Source organism: Phoxinus phoxinus, assembly GCF_949152265.1.
Source record: "Phoxinus phoxinus genome assembly, chromosome: 17".
Lineage (NCBI taxonomy): Eukaryota > Metazoa > Chordata > Actinopteri > Cypriniformes > Leuciscidae > Phoxinus > Phoxinus phoxinus.
Genome location: NC_136892.1, coordinates 29,735,689 through 29,757,382, shown reverse-complemented (window position 1 = coordinate 29,757,382; position 21,694 = coordinate 29,735,689). Strand labels below are relative to the sequence as shown.

General features: G+C 37.4%; 1 protein-coding gene across 11 annotated transcripts in view; it reads right to left on the bottom strand.

Annotated features, from left to right (window-relative positions):
* Positions 1 to 2: 2 nt before the first annotated feature.
* cdk5rap2 (CDK5 regulatory subunit associated protein 2) overlaps positions 3 to 21,694 on the bottom strand; it is a 40,788-nt gene continuing 19,096 nt past the window's right edge. For 4 of the 11 annotated variants that reach the window (XM_079586348.1, XM_079586342.1, XM_079586343.1 and 1 more), the window contains 25 exons: positions 20,444 to 20,575; positions 20,213 to 20,322; positions 20,005 to 20,127; positions 19,417 to 19,482; positions 19,095 to 19,270; positions 18,576 to 19,014; positions 16,576 to 18,166; positions 15,582 to 15,686; positions 14,298 to 14,694; positions 12,882 to 13,102; positions 12,281 to 12,341; positions 11,009 to 11,199; positions 8,520 to 8,804; positions 7,368 to 7,493; positions 7,150 to 7,266; positions 6,357 to 6,483; positions 4,160 to 4,281; positions 3,889 to 4,089; positions 3,612 to 3,671; positions 2,897 to 3,087; positions 2,673 to 2,804; positions 1,641 to 1,779; positions 1,499 to 1,545; positions 684 to 729; positions 3 to 422 (listed from right to left, as the gene is read on the bottom strand). In XM_079586348.1, coding sequence (XP_079442474.1) covers positions 307 to 422; positions 684 to 729; positions 1,499 to 1,545; positions 1,641 to 1,779; positions 2,673 to 2,804; positions 2,897 to 3,087; positions 3,612 to 3,671; positions 3,889 to 4,089; positions 4,160 to 4,281; positions 6,357 to 6,483; positions 7,150 to 7,266; positions 7,368 to 7,493; positions 8,520 to 8,804; positions 11,009 to 11,199; positions 12,281 to 12,341; positions 12,882 to 13,102; positions 14,298 to 14,694; positions 15,582 to 15,686; positions 16,576 to 18,166; positions 18,576 to 19,014; positions 19,095 to 19,270; positions 19,417 to 19,482; positions 20,005 to 20,127; positions 20,213 to 20,322; positions 20,444 to 20,575 — 5,321 coding nt within the window. In that variant the 3' untranslated portion in view covers positions 3 to 306. The remainder of the gene's footprint in view (positions 423 to 683; positions 730 to 1,498; positions 1,546 to 1,640; positions 1,780 to 2,672; positions 2,805 to 2,896; positions 3,088 to 3,611; positions 3,672 to 3,888; positions 4,090 to 4,159; positions 4,282 to 6,356; positions 6,484 to 7,149; positions 7,267 to 7,367; positions 7,494 to 8,519; positions 8,805 to 11,008; positions 11,200 to 12,280; positions 12,342 to 12,881; positions 13,103 to 14,297; positions 14,695 to 15,581; positions 15,687 to 16,575; positions 18,167 to 18,575; positions 19,015 to 19,094; positions 19,271 to 19,416; positions 19,483 to 20,004; positions 20,128 to 20,212; positions 20,323 to 20,443; positions 20,576 to 21,694) is intronic. The other 7 variants (XM_079586349.1, XM_079586344.1, XM_079586346.1 and 4 more) reach the window with 6 other exon arrangements.

The following is a 21,694-nucleotide window of genomic DNA, read 5'->3' as shown; positions in this document are numbered from 1 at the left end:
GCTGAGGGTTTTACACATTTACTTGTATCACAGTCTGCAACATTAATGTGCATGTACCATTTACATCACAGGATAGAGGCAGTGAACATGAGACTGCTTAAAACCATTCAAGGGAAACCGTATAAAACTAAAGTTCAAAATATTTACAGGAGAAAATCTTTTACAATATAAAAAAAACATTCCCTTTACATGAGTTAAATGCGTACTGTATAATGTGCAAATACTTCATCAGCGTACCTCAAAGAGAAAAATAAATTAAAAAGGCAAATGAAGAGGACATCGCTATGACATCAGCTGTGGGCGTGTCTAGCAGCTGCAGTGGGAGGAGCTTTCACTGCATGCTGAGCCTCTGCCTGAACGCTGCGGTGGACTGGCCACGCCCCTCGACTGCTGATTGGTCACTGGCCATTCAGTGGGATGTCCTACAGGAACACAAAGGTGAAAAGACTCAAGAGACCTATAGAGATGCCAAACAATCAATAAAGTCCATGCAGAGCATCACATGCCTGAAATAAAAAGACAAACTCCCCAGTCAGAACAGCAAAAAAAACCTTTTTATATGGGCTTTTAAACGACTGCAAGCTGCCACAAGAACAGAAGGAATCAGAGAGAGCATGCAGTGATCGTCATGCACAGAAACAAATGGCCTTCACAAGCCCTGCACAACCCTGCATTAAACTGACCTTCCACCTGCAGACCCTTCAGCCCAAAAACATTCAGAGAGTTGGACTGAAATACAGATGTGAAATAAAGCACAGCAGACAGAGCATTAATATCAGGAGGAAAGGAGAGAAGAGAAAGAAAAACCCTTAAAAAGAAATATAAATCCAGGATAATGTTCTTTACAGACATTCAAAGCAACGGAACAATTTGTTCAATTTTATTTTAGTGGTTCTTTTTATGTTTTTATGGGAAAGTAATAAAAAAAATAAAAAGAGCAGCATTTTTTTTTTGTCCAAAATATATATATTTTTGGAAAATAATAGTCTTTATTGGAGGCTATTTTTTTTAGCGTTTACTATATATGCCAATAAATTAATTCTGGCATTCAAAAACGAAATCAACAAAATCATACTTTGGGTCCAAAAATGTGTTTACAATCATTTTATTCTTTAATGTCACTCACGGACATTTGGTTTTGGGTCAGTATGATTTTTTTATGTTTTTGAAAACTTCTGCTCACCAAGGCTGCATTTATTTGATAAAAAATACAGATTTTTTTTTTTTTTATATTACAATTTAAAATACCGTAAGTGTTTTCTTTGTGAATATATAAATACAAAGCTGTATTTTCAGCATCATTACTCCAGTCTTCAGTGTCACATGATCCTTCAGAAATCATTATAATATGCGGATTTAATGCTCAAGAAACTTTTCTGATTATTATCAATGTTGAAAACAGTTGTGATGGTTAATTTTTGTAAAAAAAAAACATTTTGTCAGGATTCTTTGCTGAATAGAAAGTTTGGTTTATTGGGTGTTGGAAACACAAACGCACCTCCAGGTTTCCTCTGGCTCTCTTCAGCACGCCGTGAGTCAGAGACACTGCAGGAAACACAGGACACACATCAGCACATTATTCCTCTAGATGAGCGAGTGTTGTGTGTGTGTGTGTGTGTGTGTGTGTGTGTGTGTCTTACGCTGGTCGATGACGATGCGCTCCATGCCCTCTTTGAGCTGGTTGGTGGATCTCAGGCGTCTCACGGCTCCGGTCAGCATCCGCTCCTGCTGGGACAGGCGACTCTTCAGACGACTGATCTCACTCCTCAACAGATCGTCCTGATGACACACACACACACAGTTTTTACACTTCAGAGGATCAGTGTATTATAAGCTGCTGGGATTCTGATCAGCTTCATTTCATTGCATTTTTATTTACAATGCATTTCATTATTTCATCACTGATTTAATTATTTCAATCTAATTTTATTTGCTTTTTTTGTATCACAAGGCATCTTTTATTTCAAATAAATAAATACATATTCATAAATACATACCTTCATTTGTAAAAAAAAATTAAATAGACTATTTATGAAAAAAGAAGAACAGATATCTCACACACATTATTTAATGAATAATGAATACACTTCCCAATGATTTTATTTATTTAATATATTTAAACATGTCTATATTTTATTAAAAGCTGTATTTTATTTCAAATAAAAAAACATGAATGAATAAATAAATAAATAAATAGTAATTTTAATTAATTTTAATTCCATTTAATTTCACACCTTATTTATGGTCACATTTTATTTTTTTTATTTCAGGATAGGAGCACTTTACAAGGGATTTTATTATTTTATCCAAATAAATAAATAAAAATAAACTTGTTTATACAAAGTACACATGGTTGTGTGTTTTTATTTATTTTTATATTTGGTGGCCAGGTTTATTTTTTATTTAATAAATATTTTTTTAAAATAAGTTTAACAATTATTAACTTTTTAAGAGAATAGTATTTTATTACACACATAATTAAATAATGAAATGTTAATTCCTTTCATATTTTTATTTGACACTTATTTAATGATTGGATTTCATGATGTTTAATTTGGTCAGTTATCTTCCTTCATTACTCATCATATTTAATCTTCATTTGTGTGTGTGTGTGTGTGTGTGTGTGTGTGTGTGTGTGTGTGTGTGTGTGTGTGTGTGTGTGTGTGTGTTACCTGTTGAGTGTGTGTGCCGTCTCCCGAGGGCAGTGAGACTCTCCAGAGTAGTTTGAGGAGTCGGGCGGCCTCCTCCAGAACCTGCTGCATGGTGTCGACACCGCCAGAGAAGCTCTTCAGCGGATCCACAGCCTGACACACACCGCAGAGAACACATTCAGTGCTGAAACATGAGCACATGAGACTGTGTGTGTGTGTGTGTGTGTGTGTGTGTGTGTTCTCACCCTGCCGCAGTCATGTATCTGTGTGTCCAGATCTGCAGTGAGTCTCTTGGCTTCAGTGATCTGTTTGCGCAGGGCGTTATAGTCCTCGATCAGACCCAGAACGTGCCGGCCTCGTCGGTCCGCCCACAGCCGGTGTCCCGGGACCAGCCGGGACGGAGCATGGGAACCAGAGTCCGCTGAACTACCGCTGTCTAAACACAAAGACAACTTAATGACCAACATGTCAAAATAAACATTTCATTTTCAGGGTTTATGAGCGAATTAAAAAAATATATATATATATCTTGTGGTCACATTAAAAAAAAATCCAACTGAAGAGGAAAATCATGTTTATTTCTAAGACAATAAAGATTTTGTTACAATGTTTCTTAAAAACATTTAAGCATTAAAAATATTTTAATGATTTAATTAGATTCTCTTTAATGTAATATAGTATATTTACTTAATTAAAATAAAACCCTCTCTCTATACACACACACACACACACATACATACATATATGTGTAAAATACAATTATTTATTTTATTCATAATCAGGAAAATGGCACTAAAACAAAATACTACCATGAACCTAAACAGTCTTTATTTTCTTAAACAAAATATAACTTGTTATTTTGTTTATTTGATTTTAGGACATGCTCTTTAGATTCATCATTGCAATTAAAATCTGTTGATGAACTGATCAGCATCTTATTAAACACATAAAGATATGTACCGTGTGCAGCACTAGACACGTCTGTCTGTAAGTGAAGAACATCAGATTTACCAGCTTCATCTGAAAGAAAGAAAGACGTTTGTTTTCATGAATTTGCCTGTACCAGTAACAAACACTTAAAACACTTTGACGTGTTACAGTGGTTTTCCCAGGCGAAGGTTTGTTTAAACCACTGTAAGCCTCATCAGCATTTTTGCTTTATAAATAACACATTTCCTATAAAGACATCGCTTACACAACATGCGACTGAGTCTGATAATGGAGTTGGTGTGTGTACCGGTTTTATGCAGCAGGTAGTTGATGTTGATGGTTGATGTGTGGTCAGTGCGGGTCAGTAGCTGTTGTTCTAGTCTCTGTCTCAGTGTGGTGTTGGTCTGGATGCTTCTCTCCAGCTGAACACGCAGTTGTCTGATCTCACCCAGCAGCTCGCTCATATCCACTGCTGAACCGCCCTCAAAATCAGACCCACGGCCATCTCCTGCACACACACACACAGTTATGAGCTGTGTCTCAAACCTAGTGAGCATGTTCAGTGCATGTGAATGTACCTTTGTGAGTCTGTGTGGAGTTCTTCATGTGCTCGTGTACTTGTAGCTCCACACGCACAGTCTGCAAGAGCTGCTGTGTGTCACACAACTGCTGCCTCTGATGACTGTTCTCACACTGTAGCCTGAAACACACACACACACGCTCACATCAATGCGTGCACAAAATATGATGTCCTTTGACAACATTATAATATAAAATCAGAACAATTAAGTTGCATTAACAACTGACTCACTGAATCAGTCAGAATAATTACTGAACAACTGACTCACTGAATCAGAATAATTACTGAATTAACAACTGACTCACTGAATCAGTCAGAATAATTACTGAATTAACAACTGACTCACTGAATCAGTCAGAATAATTACTGAATTAACAACTGACTCACTGAATCAGTCAGAATAATTACTGAATTAACAACTGACTCACTGAATCAGTCAGAATAATTACTGAACAACTGACTCACTGAATCAGTCAGAATAATTACTGAACAACTGACTCACTGAATCAGAATAATTACTGAATTAACAACTGACTCACTGAATCAGTCAGAATAATTACTGAATTAACAACTGACTCACTGAATCAGTCAGAATAATTACCGAATTAACAACTGACTCACTGAATCAGTCAGAATAATTACCGCATTAACAACTGACTCACTGAATCAGAATAATTACTGAATTAACAACTGACTCACTGAATCAGTCAGAATAATTACCGAATTAACAACTGACTCACTGAATCAGTCAGAATAATTACCGAATTAACAACTGACTCACTGAATCAGAATAATTACTGAATTAACAACTGACTCACTGAATCAGTCAGAATAATTACCGAATTAACAACTGACTCACTGAATCAGTCAGAATAATTACCGAATTAACAACTGACTCACTGAATCAGTCAGAATAATTACTGAACAACTGACTCACTGAATCAGTCAGAATAATTACTGAACAACTGACTCACTGAATCAGTCAGAATAATTACTGAACAACTGACTCACTGAATCAGTCAGAATAATTACTGAACAACTGACTCACTGAATCAGTCAGAATAATTACTGAACAACTGACTCACTGAATCAGTCAGAATAATTACTGAACAACTGACTCACTGAATCAGTCAGAATAATTACTGAACAACTGACTCACTGAATCAGTCAGAATAATTACTGAACAACTGACTCACTGAATCAGTCAGAATAATTACTGAACAACTGACTCACTGAATCAGTCAGAATAATTACTGAATTAACAACTTACTCACCATTAAAAGCCATGTCCAAAGCACTTCAACATAAATCAAACATATACAGTACAGTAGGCTATACTGAACCAGAGTAACAGTCCTTTACTTTAAAAATACTTTTACACTCCGATGACCTTAACAAACAAAAAAATCTATTGTCTTACAAAGAAATAAAATGCCTATATGCAAAAAAGTAATTGGACAACAAATAAAAAATAAAAATGCATGTGCAGTAAAAAAACTAAATAGTCTACGAACAGACAATAATGACATGATTTTAATTAAACCATATTGTTTTTGTAAAATAATATGGAAAAAAAGCTAGTTATTATTAATAATGTATCAATGTTTGTTTTGTTTTTGAAAAAGGAAATAATGCATTATCCATCGGCTTTAATATATCGGCCTAATTAACTCAAACATTAAAAATGAACATATATTGGCCGATACCGATATGGTGGCAGATATATTGTCCATCCCTATTAACAACTGAATCACTCACTAAAAATCAAACTGGACTCAAAGCTGGCTTTTTAGCACCTGAAAAATGCTGTAAAAGGTTTGAAAGATTCAAAATGGTTTAAATATTAACTGGCTGTTCGTAGTGAAAGATACTCATTTGGGTGTAGGAAACATTTAAAATTACGGGACGACATAATGAGTGTGTGTGTGTGTGTGTGTGTGTGTGTGTGTGTGTGTGTGTGTGTGTGTAATATGAAACTCTCATTAGCCAATCACACATTTACCTCCTGGATTACAAATAATTGCAATAATTAAAACAACTCATTACACGGGCCCTCTGAGAATGACACATGATACAAACCAAACACATTACATGATACTGGATCTGTTTTCTGCGGATGATCTCTTTTATAGGAAAGACACCTAGCCATACGGGACATCTACAGGAACATGTGTGAATGTGTGTGTGTGTGTTACCTGTACAGGTTGTCCTGTAGTTGAGTTCTCTCTTGTTTTAGGGTTTCACACTCGTTTCTGCTCATTTCCAGTTTAGCAGTTCGACGGGCCAAAGTTTCCCTAAGGCGATCGTTCTCCTTCTGTTTGTCTGTTTAACACACACACACACACACACCTGTGACAACAGCTAAAAGATTACAGCAAGTAGTAGTTTTAACAGATTAGACGGGGTCTCTGCAGAGTTATAAAAATCTAATTTAAGACACTTTTAAGACCTGCACAAATGTGTGTCCATACAGAGCAAAAAAACAACCTCAAAATAAATCATGCATCTCAGATGATTTGACTTAAACAGGCACAGATGTACTGGTATTGGTTTGTGCTAATATATCAATACATCTAAATTAGAGGTCGATCGATTTTGAATTTTGCTGAAACTATATTAATGCGTTTAAAGAAAGGCAATAAAAAGACTATTATCTTATCTTAGTCTTTTCTTCCTATGAAGTTCTTCCCATTTGACTAATGGTTTGCAAACCACATTAGTTTACATTGAATTAAACACCAGAAATAGTTTGTGTTAATACCGATAGTAAACAGAATAAAATATTTTGTGCATAATGCAAGACTTTTAATTATAAACAAGCCTGAAATACACCAGGACTCTTGTGCAACTCGAAGTAGTAAAATGTATGCATTTCAAAATTAAAGTTATACCATACTAATTTTGTTATACCCTTTACAATATTTCAGACTTTTATGGCCTTAAATTTGATGAAACTTAGTTTAAGGCTTTTTCAGGAGCCTGTGTTACCTCGTGCTCCCTGGTTGAGCTGCTCTTTGAGTGTGTGGTTTTGGGTCAGGAGGAAGTGAAGTTCATTGCTGATGTGAGCCTGATCCTCAGAGCCAGCGATGAAGATATTAGTGGCTGCTGATCACACACACATACATATTAAGTGATTTGAAGATATTACGAGCGTTGCGAGCATCTTTAAACATGCAATTAATTTGTATGAGTTTGTGCGCGTTCACCTGAGTCTTTCTCAACTTCCTGTAACTTTCTTTCTAACTGTTCTCGGAGTCTTTCATTGGTTCTGATGGTCTCTTCAAGACGCTGACGCAAAGCTCGGATCTCCTGCAGGTGTTCTGCTAACAGATCTACAAGAGAGAGAGAAACAATGCAATAGGCCAATTCTGCATCCACTTATGAATTATAATGTAAAAGATTTCTGACCCTCAATAACATAAGCACATTGTAAGCATTCGATAATCCTAACCAAGAACATAACCCTGTAAAGAATGCCATATGAAAAAATAGTCAGTAAAATCTTTTTTCTTTTCTTTTTTTAAATCAAACCTTTTTTATTTATTTGTTTCAAATTTGAAACATCAGGCTTTTATGGCTCATATAGTCTAATATAGTGAGAACATGGAGCTCATACTCGAGGAGGGAAAAAACACCTCAATTTTATTCAGACACAAACTGAGTAAAAACATTAAATTTGGTGCAGATGTTATTTATATGTCCAAAAAATAAGATGAAATTCTAATAACTTGCATAAAATGCCAATAAATATCAGTTATCACTTTTTATCTCTCAATAAAATGTCTTGGGAAGATGATATTTGTATAGTTATAGTTTTATGATGAAAGCTCTGAAGTTTTTATTGTCGGGGGCCAAAACATATAATCCAATATATTACAATGATGATTGAGAGATGAGGCAATAAACCTCCCTCAAAAGCCTGATGATCATATTTGATTTTCACATGATTTTCTAATAAAACGTATTTTTATTATTTTCTAAATATTGTTGCTTCAGTCCAGTAAGTGTTCATCTTGAAATATTACTTACAATATAACACATATTTTTACATTTACTTTTTAAAAATCAGTAAAGATTTCACAGCAAAGAGACAAAGTCAAACATACTTATTAAATGCTAAAAATGTATGAAATAAATCAGATGACAGAAGGCATGTAGTAGATTGTGTACAAGGTTTTTCAGCTGTTTTTGATCATGTTAGAGGACTTAGAAATGTGCATATCAAATACGATACAGTAAAACATAAATAATGTTATACTAACTTATAATGCTTAGTTGTACAGTTATGTTTATTTTGGACCAATGAGAGCTCATTCTGGGCAGAGTTCTCCAGTGTGAGTAACCAGTGTGAGCTCTACCTGAGTTGATAGTCTTGCCCGCCGGCGTGATCTGCTGCTCCGGCTGTTTGTCTTCGGTCTCGTTCTGTGGGTTGTGCTCCAGGATGGAGCGTGTGAGGTCCAGTTCACTACGAAGTGTAGCGTTCAGCTCCTCGCTGCCTCTCAGCTGCTCCTGCAGACGCCCATTCTCCCACTGTAGCATTCGGACACTCCCCTCTCCAGCATCAGCCACGCCCCCTCCATCAGCCACACCCCCAGATACCACCCCCATATCTGTAAAAGCGTCGCCATTGGTTGCCTTCAGGCCTGCAAGAGACAACAACAAAAAAGTCATTTACAAATGCACACAAGAACAAACATGATCCATAAATTAATTTTAATACAAAAAAATTATTTAATTTATTTTAAAATGTAATTTAATCCTGTGATCAAAGCTGAATTTTCAGCATCATTACTCGTCTTCAGTGTCACATGATCCTTCAGAAATCATTCTAATATGATGATTTGCTCAAAAAACATTTTGATTATTAATGTTTATTGTCTTTTTAGTATTATTATTGTTGAAAACAGTTGGGCTGCTTCATATTTTCATGTTTTTGTGGAAACTGTGATAAAAAAAAAATCCAGAATTTTTTGATGAATAAAAAGTTCAAATGTTTTTAGTCACTTTTGTACATTTAATTGCTGAATAAAAGTATTAATTTCTGTCAAAAAACAAAACAAAAAACTTACCCAATCTTTTACTGAAACAAGTTCAAGTACTACAATTACTAATACTAAAATAAGAGCAAATTAAATCTTAATAGAAATATTTAAGAATAAAATAATGACAAAAGCGAAAACAAATAATTAAAATGAAAACTGAAAAAATAAAAAAGCAAACTGAAAATATGAATACATTCTATATTAGTATATGAATAATACTAAAATAACACTGTTTTAAACATCAAATTCTGTTACTTATCCCTAACCTATAATTCAAGACAACAAGGCATCAGCACCACTTATAAATGAAGAACAGGACAGTCAAGAAGAGAGTAACGCTTGGTTTTTACCTTCCTCTTTGGTGGCGTTTAGCACCTTCCTCCATCTGCTACGAGAGATGGCACTATGAGCCATCTTTTGTTCACTCATGTTCAAAGCTGAGCTACTGTTAACCTAGACCAGGTCTCACTATAACACCAGATCTCAGTATAATTGTAATCCAGTAGCAAGTTTAGCACAGCACTACCACAAATTAGGCTTTCACGAACATGTATACGGTCTGAATGACAATTAAGCTTAACTCAAATCGCCTCGAAAAACGTTAGCACTAAACAAACTGCAAAGACGGTGTAGTCCATCACGCGTTCACAGAGTATCTCTCTATCTATTATGTCCCAGTTGCAGGGAAACCTGAACCAGGCCGTTCTGAAGAGAGATCAGGAGTAACAAACTCCTTCTGTTTGCTAGTGTAATGCTATGAGAGTTAGTCCATCATCTTGTGCTGATGCCTTTACTAAAGAGCTACATTTATCTGTTTGCATGATACTAAACACTCAACACACAACACACATGCTCAGGGCTCTTAACAGCTCTCAGGAGGGCAGAGGAGAAAACAGTGCTTACTGAATAATGCATCTCTGAGGGCCTGCAATGGGACACCGGCTTCAGCTTCTGCCGTTTCACTTCATGACTCGAAATACTTAAGCTGACAGGATCGCAGATTAGGGCTGGGTGGGATATCGAATTTGTACGATACATTCATATATATTTTATAAACGATATAGGATGAGGGATGAGGCAACACCGTTTATATCGATATACAGTAGTTTGATATAGCGGATGACACAGAGTGAGCAGCTGCGCAGAAGATGCATAATCCAATTTGTCTCAAACAGGAAGTCTTATTTTAAGGCAGTCAAAGTAACTCGTAAGATATGGTTAACGTGTATAGTTTAATGCGGCTTGCCCTGTCAGACACCCAAACCCGGCGTGCATTAATATATATATTTTTTTTAAGAAAAAACAGACCCAATAAAATTTGAATTAAATTAATTTCGAACCCGACTGGACCCATTGACGTGTGCACCGCCTGTAGCCCAATCAGCAAATGTTGCTCCATTACTTTCATTTAATCATTTACTTATTTATTATTACTTTATATTATTGCCAGCCTGATGGATACAAGTTATTTCTGAGTTCGGCTTTCAATTGTGAGCAGTGGGTTGGAAAAATAAACGTGACAGCTCAATATAAGTTAAATCGATAGCCTAATAAATCATGGATTTGAAAAAGAAAAGCCCATAATGAAGCAAGTGCCGTCTTCTGATGGATCTCACATCTATAACATGGATTTCTGTGTGCGAGGATTACAAACGTTTGTTCCTTTTCTAAGTATGTTTCTCAAAAATGCAACGTGGAAGTACGTGATGAAGTGCTGAAATGCCAATTCTGATGTTAGTTGAGATACAATCAGGTGCATTTACAAACAAATGAAATGCCTGTATATCTAATCAGGTGAGTGTTACCTGTGTGAAGTCTGTTGGGGGTCTGCCTGCGCTGAGCAGGAGGGCTGTACTGGAAGGATGTGGTGCCATCATTGGACAGTCTGTCACTTATCTCGGAGTCTGAGCACTGATGCATTCTCTGAACTTGCATTCGCAGTTGATGTTGCAGAGCTTGAATGAGCCGGTCTTTCTCCCGTAGCTCTGCAGAGAGCCTGTCAGACACGCACATATAATTACAGACAGAACGAAACTGTCTAAAAAAGAAAAAGAGGGACACGACAAAACTACTCACTAATCAACACAACAATACCACACTTATTTAAGGAAATAAGGCTGTAAAAGAGTAAAGATTAATCCCAGATCCAATACTTTTATTTGCTACTATATATGCATTAACTTTGTAGTACATGAGCAAAAATTACCTTAAATTTAATTTCAGTTTTAGGTTCATTTAAAACCTGCTGTTGCAGCTACCAGTCCAAATAACACACTTAAAAAATAAAAATAAAAAATAAACACTACCCTTCAAAGGCTTAGGGTTTAATGTTTTTGAAAGAAGTCTCTTCTGCTCATCAAGGCTGCATTTATTTGATCAAAAAGACATATTGTAATATATTATTACAATTTAAAATAGCTGTTTTCTATGTGAATATATTTTAAGATGTAATTTATTCCTGTGATCAAAGCTGAATTTTCAGCATCATTACTCCAGTCTTCAGTGTCACATGATCCACAGATTAATCATAAACTTGCATACTATACAGTTTGAATGTTATATGAATTGGGATGAAGCCTTAATCTGGCTGTGAAGACCGCCACCCAAAGAGAAAATACAGAACAAAATCTTCAATTACTCCAAGAAAGGTTTCATTGCAGAGATCACACACACTGCACACGGGCCACAGCAGGCAGCACTCACAGGTCAATGTAATGCTGTGTACTAATGGCAAGATTCTGGTTCTGTCTGCACAAATAAACCATCTGTAGCTGCTGCTGTTCTCTGTCGCCCTCTAGCTGAGAGCGCAGGTACTGCAGCTCCTCCCACACACACTCACAATCACTGTCAGGAGGAAGCCAAAGACTACAGCATCAAACACAAGCTGGATTAATGGCTAATAGTAGCTACAGACTCAAGTGAAAACTACAGCATAAGCATACTAATACTGTTTTCATTTATCATCTATTACATAATACTTGTGTGTTTGCGCACACTTGGCAAATAAAGCTCATTTGTTATTTGTTAGATCACAGGGCATCGTTCTTAGCATATATAAAGCAGAAAGCGGTTCTCACCTGAGCTTCATTTCTGACTCCGCTCCCTCCTCATTATCCATACCAGGTCCTCCTGTAGAAACTAAAGGAAAACAGAAAACATATAAAAGTGTTTCAGTTTTAGTTCTTTTAGAAAAGTCAAGTTAGATGAAAATTAGAAATCCTGCTTTATATTTACATTTTCTTTTATTGCAAGTAGCAAAACTGTTTGTTCGTTTTTTTAATTAAAAAAAATCCCACACTACACCAGTCTGGAAAACTTGCATTTACAGGTGAAACTCGAAACATTAGAACATCGTGCAAAAGTTCATTTATTTCAGTAATTCAACTTAAGGTGAAACTAATATATTATATAGACTCTTACTGAAATAAATTAACTTTTGCGCCATATTCAAATTTTCTGTATTTAAAACACTCTCAGATACTGAAAGCACTTGTTGCCATTACTTATATTTGCTTGTATGTTTCAAATCTATATTTAGTCAGTTAATAATTCCTAACATACAATTGTTTTTATTATTAATTCAGTTATTTTAAAAAATAACTTTACATTTTTATTAAATTACTTATATAATGCAATGATCCCCAACCCTAGTTTCTCTGTGTGTTTGCTGACCCTTACCCTGCTCTAGTTTCTCCAGCAGGCTCAGACTGCGGTCCAGCTGCTCTCTGAGCTGGAGACCCTGATCAGACTGCATCTCACTGGGCTGGAATAACTCCTCTAGAGCCCCTCTGATCTGCAGCATCTGTTTACGCTGTTCCACACCCAAACCACGGGACACACGGATCTGTTCCCGCAGCTCACACAACTCCCGGGCCTGAGACTGGACCAGAGACTCAATTCTGCAGAGAGAGAGAGAGAGAGAGGATGACATTTAACAAATAGGTAACACTTTACAATAAGGTTTAATTTGTTAACTATATGAGTTAACATGACGTAAGGCCCTTGCACACCGAGTCCGAAATTCGCGTCCGAAATTTTCGCACGTTACAAAATAAATATGACGTCACGTTAAGTCAATCACGCTTACACACTGCCTCCGAAACTTTCGTCCATCATTAAAAAAAATTCGGATCAGGTCCGATTTTCTGCGTTTTTCGCATCAGTAGCGAGCATTTTGAATGGTGTTTTGACAATTGAGAGCCACCGAATAAATCGAATTTATTCATATATTATTAAAATCAAAAGTTGTATCTGTTCATATTATTTAATGGAACTGAGTTAACATGAACTAATAATTAATATTTGTATTAACTAATGTTAATAAAGATTAGAAAAAAAACACTGTAACAAAATGTATTTCTCATTGTTAAAGGCATTGTTCACCCAAATTTTTTTTATTCTGTCATCATTTACTCACTCTCATGTCGTTTTAACCTATAAAAAATATGAATGAAGATATTTTAAATGAAACCTAAGAGGTTTCTTTTCCTTTATTAAAGGTCCAGGTAACCATTGAAGATTCAAAAAGGTCATAAAGGCATCATAACATTAATTAATATGAATCAAGCAGTTTAAACCAAGTCTGGAGAGGAGATACAATTACTTTATATATTGAACAGATTTAATTTAACCTTTTATTTACATCTAAACAATGATCGACACACATTCCTGCACATATTGCAAACACAGAAGCTTGTACATGCCGTATGTGATCCGCTCTATGCATGTGTGTTTATATGTGCATAAAAACCTAAATTAAATCTGTTCATCACATAAAGCGATTGTATCTCTTCAGAAGACTTGGATTAAACTGCTTGATTCAAATAGATTTGAATCTTTATGACCTTTTTGGATCTTCTATGTTTTGGTTAATTAGACATTCAATGGAGGATTTGAAAATGTGTGTTTCAGAGACTAACCAAAGTCTTATGGGCTGGAACACCACAAGGTTGAGTAAATGATGACAATCTTCATTTTTTGAGCGAAATATCCCTTTAAAGTAAGTTAATGCATTAACTAATGGGGACATATTGTAAAGTGTTACCAATAAATAAATAAACCACAAGATGAAGAATAAATCCTGATGAAGGTTACCTGGACGGAGAGCCTGGTTGGCTGGCTCTGTTCAGGCTTCTCTCTTTCTCCAGCTCAGTGTTCAGTTGGGTGATTTGAGCCTTCATGATCTTCGTATCCTCATCTTCTTCACCTGCTGTGAGGTCAGAGGTCACACTCAGGAGCTCAGATGACAAAGACTTCTTCCGCAGCTGTCTCTGGAGGTGCTGGATGACTTTGTGTTGTCCTTCGATCTGTGACCGGAGCTGCTGGATGTGAATGGTGGGGTCGGCATGATAGTCGGAGGGTCGAGGGGAGCTCAGGCTAGGAGAGCTGGGGTACGAGGGGCTGGATGCGGTAATGTCTGGAGAAAATCGGTCCCGAGTGCCCGTGAGGACAGGAGACAGAGAAGGAACCAACCGCAAAACACCATCCACATCTGATAGAGACATCAAACACACAGAGGACAAAGAAAACACACACACACAAAGAAAAATAGACTTGCATTAATAAGAGCAATCTGAACTATGCTGGAAGGAGGCTGCAGTTCTCAGAGAAAGAAGCCATATATATTATTAAAACGGGGATAAGTAATGGTTTGGTCATGCGGAGGAAGACCTTCTGCAAATCATGTTAAAGAACACACACACATGCTGACAAACATATAACCAAGGTTTAAAGAAAAGTGCACCAAAAACTTTTTATTCTGTCATTGTTTACTCACCCTCGTGACATTTACCCGTAGAAAAAAACAGCACTCATTCTGCTAAATGCTTGTGTTGCACCGAGTACAGAAAGCCATGGTTTGGAACGATATTAGAAGTGAGTAAATAATGGGAAACACTTAAGGTCCCATTAGTTAATGCATTAACTAACAATGAGCAATATATCTGTTGCAGTTTTTTATTAATCTTTGTTAACTTTAGTAAAAATACAACTTACTTTGTAATTTCATGTTTTCTCAGGTCCATTAAATAAATATTTACAGATACATCTTTTGATTTTAATAATATATTAGTAAATGACTGAATGTTGAAATCAACATTAAGATTAATAAATGCTATAGAAGTATTGTTCATTGTTAGTTCATGTTAACTAATGCAGTTAACAAACAGAACCTTGTTTTAAAGTGTTAGCAAATAATGATAAACATTACCTCTTTATATCACCTCTAAACGTGAACACCATTGTTTATTATGAGCATGCAGTCAGTAACAGTTTGCAAACCGTGGATTATCAATAGTGATAAGAGATTCTGAAATTGCCTTTTCATGCAGAAACCCTGACATGCAGTCTTATTAAAACAAAGTGTGTTCCCCTGTCTACCTGTGCTACTGCCCTCCACCTCCGTCTCACTCCTTCCACTTGTTTCGTACCCGAGGTCCTGTGCCTCCACCTGCACCCCTTTATCATCCCGTTCACCAGGGGGCGCTAGAGCACACAGGCAGGGTTGAGAACAGCAGTCCCCGGACAGACAAACACGCAACATTTTCCTGTAGCATGCGTTAACCCTAAAATGCCTGCGGTATCATATTTGATATGCTAATTTCTAAGGCCTCTGCATTATCAAACTTTGCTTAACTGTTGAACACAATGTTCTGTCTTCTAATTGATAGTTTATACTTTTTAGCAAGTAAAAGGCCTTTTACTTGCTGAAAAGCCTTTTAGTATAGTTCTAAAAACCTTCAGGTCTTGTTTTTTTTGCTGTGAAATCTTTCACAATTTTTAACAAGTAAATGTAAGAATAACTTTTATTTTGTTAGGAATATTTCAAGATGAACACTTGCTGGACTGAAGCAACTACATTTCTCTTTTTTTTTTTTTTTTTTTTTTAGAAAAATCATGTTAAAATGTAAGTATCAAATATGATCTATCAGGCTTTTGAGGAACATTTATTTATTATCTCTCAATCATCATTGTATTGCATTGCATAATATGTTTTGCCCCATGCAATTAAAATTTCAGAGCTTTCATCATAAAAATATCATATCATCTTACTAAGAAGACATTTGGACATGATATGCATTTTAAGTAGTCTGTTAAACTATTAATAAAGATCTCATTGATTTACAATCCAAAATAACAGAATTTCATCTTACTTTTTGTCCATATAAATATCAGCAACTGTACAAATTGCATATGTTTGCTCAGTCTGGGCATCATGTTTGCTCAGAATGAGCTATATATTCTCACTATACTATATAAGTCATAAAAGCCTGATGTATCAAATTTGATATTCAACAAAAAAGCACATATGCAAAACGTTTTTTAAACAAGCTAGTTTCAGCATCTTTAATGTTAAACTGACTGTTTTTCTCACCTTTGTGCTGATCAGATTGTTTGTCCTTGTTAGAGCTGTGCAAAGCGATGATCGACTGAGCAATCGCCAGTTTCTCCTCTAATTTCCGGCATGCCCTCTGCCTCTCCTTTAGTTCCTTCTGCAAACCTTCGACATGGCCGTTCCTCTCCAGACTTTCATTTCCAGGTGCATCTCCACCTCCTAAACTTTTGCCACGCCCACTAAGCTCTTTCTCGAGTTTGGTCATTTTCTGAGCACGCTCAGTATGAATCTGAAGAAGCATCAAGAGGTTCTTATGAAGATTCTGGTGTGAAGAGACGGATTCCAGAACATTCTGTTGCTGTACTGATTTGGAGCTCTCTAGGTTCTGAATGGGCGTGCTCGTCTTTTGTTGGCGTTTCCCAGTGCAGGCTGGGTCATTCAGAGACTCTCTCTCCAGCAGAGCACGCTGAAGCCTCTCCAGCCATTGATGCAACTCTGAACCGGACAAGTTCTCCACATTAGACTGGTTCGGTTTCGAACAAACGTCTGCAAGAGACTGGACCGCGCCTTCAGCAGCTCTAATGCATTCACATAGACAGTCCGTCAACTGTTGCTTTTGCCATGAGGGAACCTTTCCTTCCTGCGATCCGGGAGTGTGATTCCCCTCCAGACTTGCAGGTGTGCTGTTGTGCATGGCAGCGATAGTTGCACTCAACTTTTTAACAGCTGCTTCTGAAGTCCAGAGCTTCTCCTGCAGCTCTGCATTCGACTTGCACTGCTGCAACAGTGACTCCTGCATTGTGTCCACTTGTCGTCGTAGGTCAGAATCAGGTCCGCGTGTCGGACCAACCTCTGGGATTTGAGGGACACTTGACCCGTCGTCACTATGCTGAGAAGTTCTGGCCTGTCGAATCAAGTCCTCCAGCCTCTCACAAAGAATCTTTGGATCTCCTTGCCCAGGGATTTGGTCTATTTGGCTGCTTGTTGTGTCTAGATTTCGGAGTGATTTGATGGCAGACTCCGCTGTGTTTAGGCAGTCCAAGAGCTGAGCATTGAGTCGGTCTTTCTCCTCAACAGCCTTCTGAAGTTCTGCACACTGACGCTGTACCGATACATCTCCTGTTTGACCGATTCCACACTCAGAGTCCAGACTGCAAGCAGTCAGGTACGCAATAGTGGACTCTGCTGCTTGCAGGGCTTCCAGGTATTCTCGGTTGAGCTTATCCTTCTCCTGTAGCTCCGCCTGTAGCTCGTCCCATTCCTGGACTTGTTGCCTCAGACGGGAGATTAGCTCCTCTTTCTCCTGGCATTCTTGATTCAGCAACTCTAACTGCGCCATAAGTTCAGATTCCAGATTCTGGTCTGCGTTCTGTCTGATGTTAGTTTTCTGTTTTGTTCCAGTGGTTGGACTCAGCCTAGCATCGCCATTATGGTCTAATTCGAGGTGTCCGTGCTGAGGTGAGCTCGAAGACATCTTGCTGTCAGTGCTGTAATCAGACTCCTCTGCACCAGTCAGGTCTTTGCTCCTGGGGCGAACGTGGTCTGAAATCGCCTCACTTAGATCCTCAGAACTCTGCCCAGAACTCCTACTGGGATTCACAGGTACTGGTAGCCGAGATTTTACATTCGCCTGAAACAAAGACAAAGAAGCAGTGAAATCAGGTTTGAATGCATCTCCACACTAGAAGCAATAAGAAATGGGAAGAAGGGGCGTACTTCATTAAGTACGCCACACTTTATCTATTGTGCCGTACTAGATAAAGCACAGGGCAGGTAATTTGAAGGTTGCTTTTTCCATCCCTGCAAGCAATGAGCCATCACTATTTTGTCTTTGACTTCCAGTTGCTCCAGTGGGCTTGTCCATATTCTGAGCACTCTCAGTATTGATTCAAAGCATCATAAATGGATTCTTATGAAGATTCATGCAGAATTGCTTCTTGCCGGTTTTGAACCTACAACCTTTTTGGTTACCAACCATTACACCACACATCCCCCCTTATTCCAGCAGCATAAGTGTAAGTTGTTTGATTGATACTCACTGAATGTCTGGCCACATGCTGCTTCTGATTCTTGTTGGGTTTGGTGCTTTGGCCCTGCCTTCTTTTTTCATCTTTCTCCTCCATTTCTTTCCTTTCTCTTTGTTTATTTTCTTTCTCCAGTGTGTTGGCACGTCTCTGAGAATCTTTACGGTCTGTTTGCTTCCTTTCCATGTTGCTGGCCATGCTGACCATAATCTCAGGGTAGAATTGACTTCCAGCATCAGAAGCAGAGTTTCGCTGCAGCTGCTCTTTTAGCATTCGAATAATCTTTCGGTGACCTCTGGCTTCTGAGCGAAGCACTTTCACAGTTTGGTGCAAGTCTCCATGGCTATCGCTTTCTCCAGAACTCTCTGCGCTTTCTTTGGACTCAGTGGCGTTTTCCTCCTTCAAAAGTCCACGAAGTTCAGACGCTTCTGAGCGGAGTTTGGCCACTTGCTCCCTAAAAGTTTTTTAAAGTTAAAGTTTTGATTTGATATAAAACCAAACTACTGTGTGAATACCTAGTTAGCCTGAACATACCTGAGTTGAGACACTGTCTCAGCCTCACAGTCTGTGAGAAGCGTTTGTAATTCTGCTGTTTCAGATTCGTCCCTGAGGAATCTGGACATGGGTGGTACTGCACCTTGCTCTCTCGGTGACTGCTGATTACTTTCACTGGAATCTTCTGGAGAACGATCTCCCTCATCACATCTCTCCTTAGAGATCAACAACACACGGGACAACGTTAAATACAAAAACAAGACCACTGTGAGGTTTCCAGATTTAGTGCTAAAGTAAAATTCTGAGCTGAAGTTCAAGATAACAGTAGATTAATACAAAACTGACTGATTCGGTCTCTTACCTTCATGTTTGGAGGCATCAGTTTTGCATCATCTTTAGCGGTAGTCGGCTGCTCTCTCTGTGTTTGCTACAGTAATGGGATGTTTGGTGACACATGACTTAACAACACAAAATGCCATAATGGAACAGAATATAAAGAAATCACACAGTAACGGTAGGATGGGTGGCTGCAGGTGATCATGGGTAAGAAAATAAGCCAGAAAGACAGAGAGAGGAGATAACAGGGGTTAGCGGGGATGGAAGAGAGAGACAAAAGAGAGACAGCGAGAGAGAGAGAGAGAAAAAGAGGAAAAAGAGAGAACTAGAGGGAGAAAAAACTACCGCAGACACATGCATAAACACTCATTCGGCAGACAAACACGTTACAGACACAAACTTCTATAGAAAGCCTAACCTACAGCTTACTAATGTTAGTAACTAGAAACTCATCTACAGACATGAGGTCAATCATCAACGGAACACGAAAGCACAAAATCAAAAGATTCCTGCTTTCATGATGGCATAAAAACAAATTTCTGATTTGCACAAACATATTCCAAATAACATTACGAAACAATTACCGGAAAATGCATTTCTAAGACTTTAATACCTTGGTAGGTGTTGAGAGGTTGATACGGTCTGGTTCTTTCTGAGAGTCTCTTGGATCGTTACCCTTGATGTCATTCTCCACCCTCTTCTGTAGTTCGGCATTTACTGCCTGGAGCTCTAAGACCTGAAAGTGAGCGTAAAATGTGAATTTAAATAATCATCTAACTTTGTTTGACAAAAATAGCACTTAGTGGTTAATAGGCACGCACCTTTATTCTGAGTTGTTCTACAGTCAAGTGCTGGAGCTCCTCCTCTGGCCCCTCCCCCACACATATACTCATATAGGACGTCTGCTCGCCAATCAAACTCAGCGTGTCCACTAAAATCATCAGATTAATTAGCATATAGCAAATAACGATGAGTTCTAAGGCATAATAATGAACTAACATAACTAATTTAATCAAGTAATAGGCTAATTATATAAATGGGTATATACGTACCAGAATCGTTGGCCTGTCCAACCCCTCCTCCTCGGTTCTGGATCTGCCCTAGTCGTGCTTGAAGAGAAGTGTTCCAGCGCTGAGCTTCCTCCAGTGCGTCACGCAAGCTCTCTAACTCTGAAGGGTTCGAACCTGCACACACGTATATACACATTTAGTCAGTGGCATTGCAAACACTATATATTTCGTGAAAACCTGCACACACGTATATACACATTCAGTTAGTGGCATTGCAAACACTATACAGATGAAACTCTAAAAATTGTAACATTGTGCGAAAAGTTAATTTATTTCACCGCATTGGGGCAGTAATTCATGCAAAAGGGGCCCAAACCAAGTACTTAGTACATATGCATGATTATACTTTTCAGAGGGCCGACATTTCTGTATTTAAAATCCTTTTTTTTTATTGATTTCATGTAATATTCTAATTCTAATCAAAATTATAACTTTTGCACAATATTCTAATTTTTATATCTAGTATATTTCGTGAAAACCTGCACACACGTATATACACATTCAGTTAGTGGCATTGCAAACACTATATATTTCATGAATGTATGTGCATCACCCTAATATTTACAATATCAAAAAACAACCACATGAACTTGGTCCTTTGTATTTTTTTTTTTGGCCTTTGTATTATTTATAGGACAGCTGAGAAAACAAAACAAGATATTATAAGGAGAATGGAAGTGTGCATAATCAGGATATGACAAACTGAATTTACGCCATAGCATATTATTTGCACTAATCATGGCTATGATATTCTCTGCATATTTATTTTATTTTTCAGGTACAGAAATAAAGAAATCAAATGTAAAATCTATTCTTCATTGTATAAATTAAATATACATTAATCCTTACTAAAGTTACAAAACTTTAGTCAAGAGTAGTGAGTTACTTTTTGTCTTTTGTCATTTGATTACCATTAAAACAGAAATTAGGCTGTTGTCATTTTTTGTTGCATGGATACTGTTACACAAGCGCTTTATTTCTCAACTGTTTGCGTTAAATCAAGACATAACAGACTATGTTCACAAGGATACTACCCAAGAGGGGGATTTTGATATCATTTTGTGTGAATTAGCAGAAGACATTAAAATGACATAAAAAACATTCAAAATGGCAAGCAGTCCTTGTTGTTGAGCCCTGCTGTATTTTGTATGCGTTTTATTTTGTTTAGCAAGTATTTAATTATTTAACCCAGACTGGATTATGCAACAGACATTATTCAACTCAGTGCCTTCA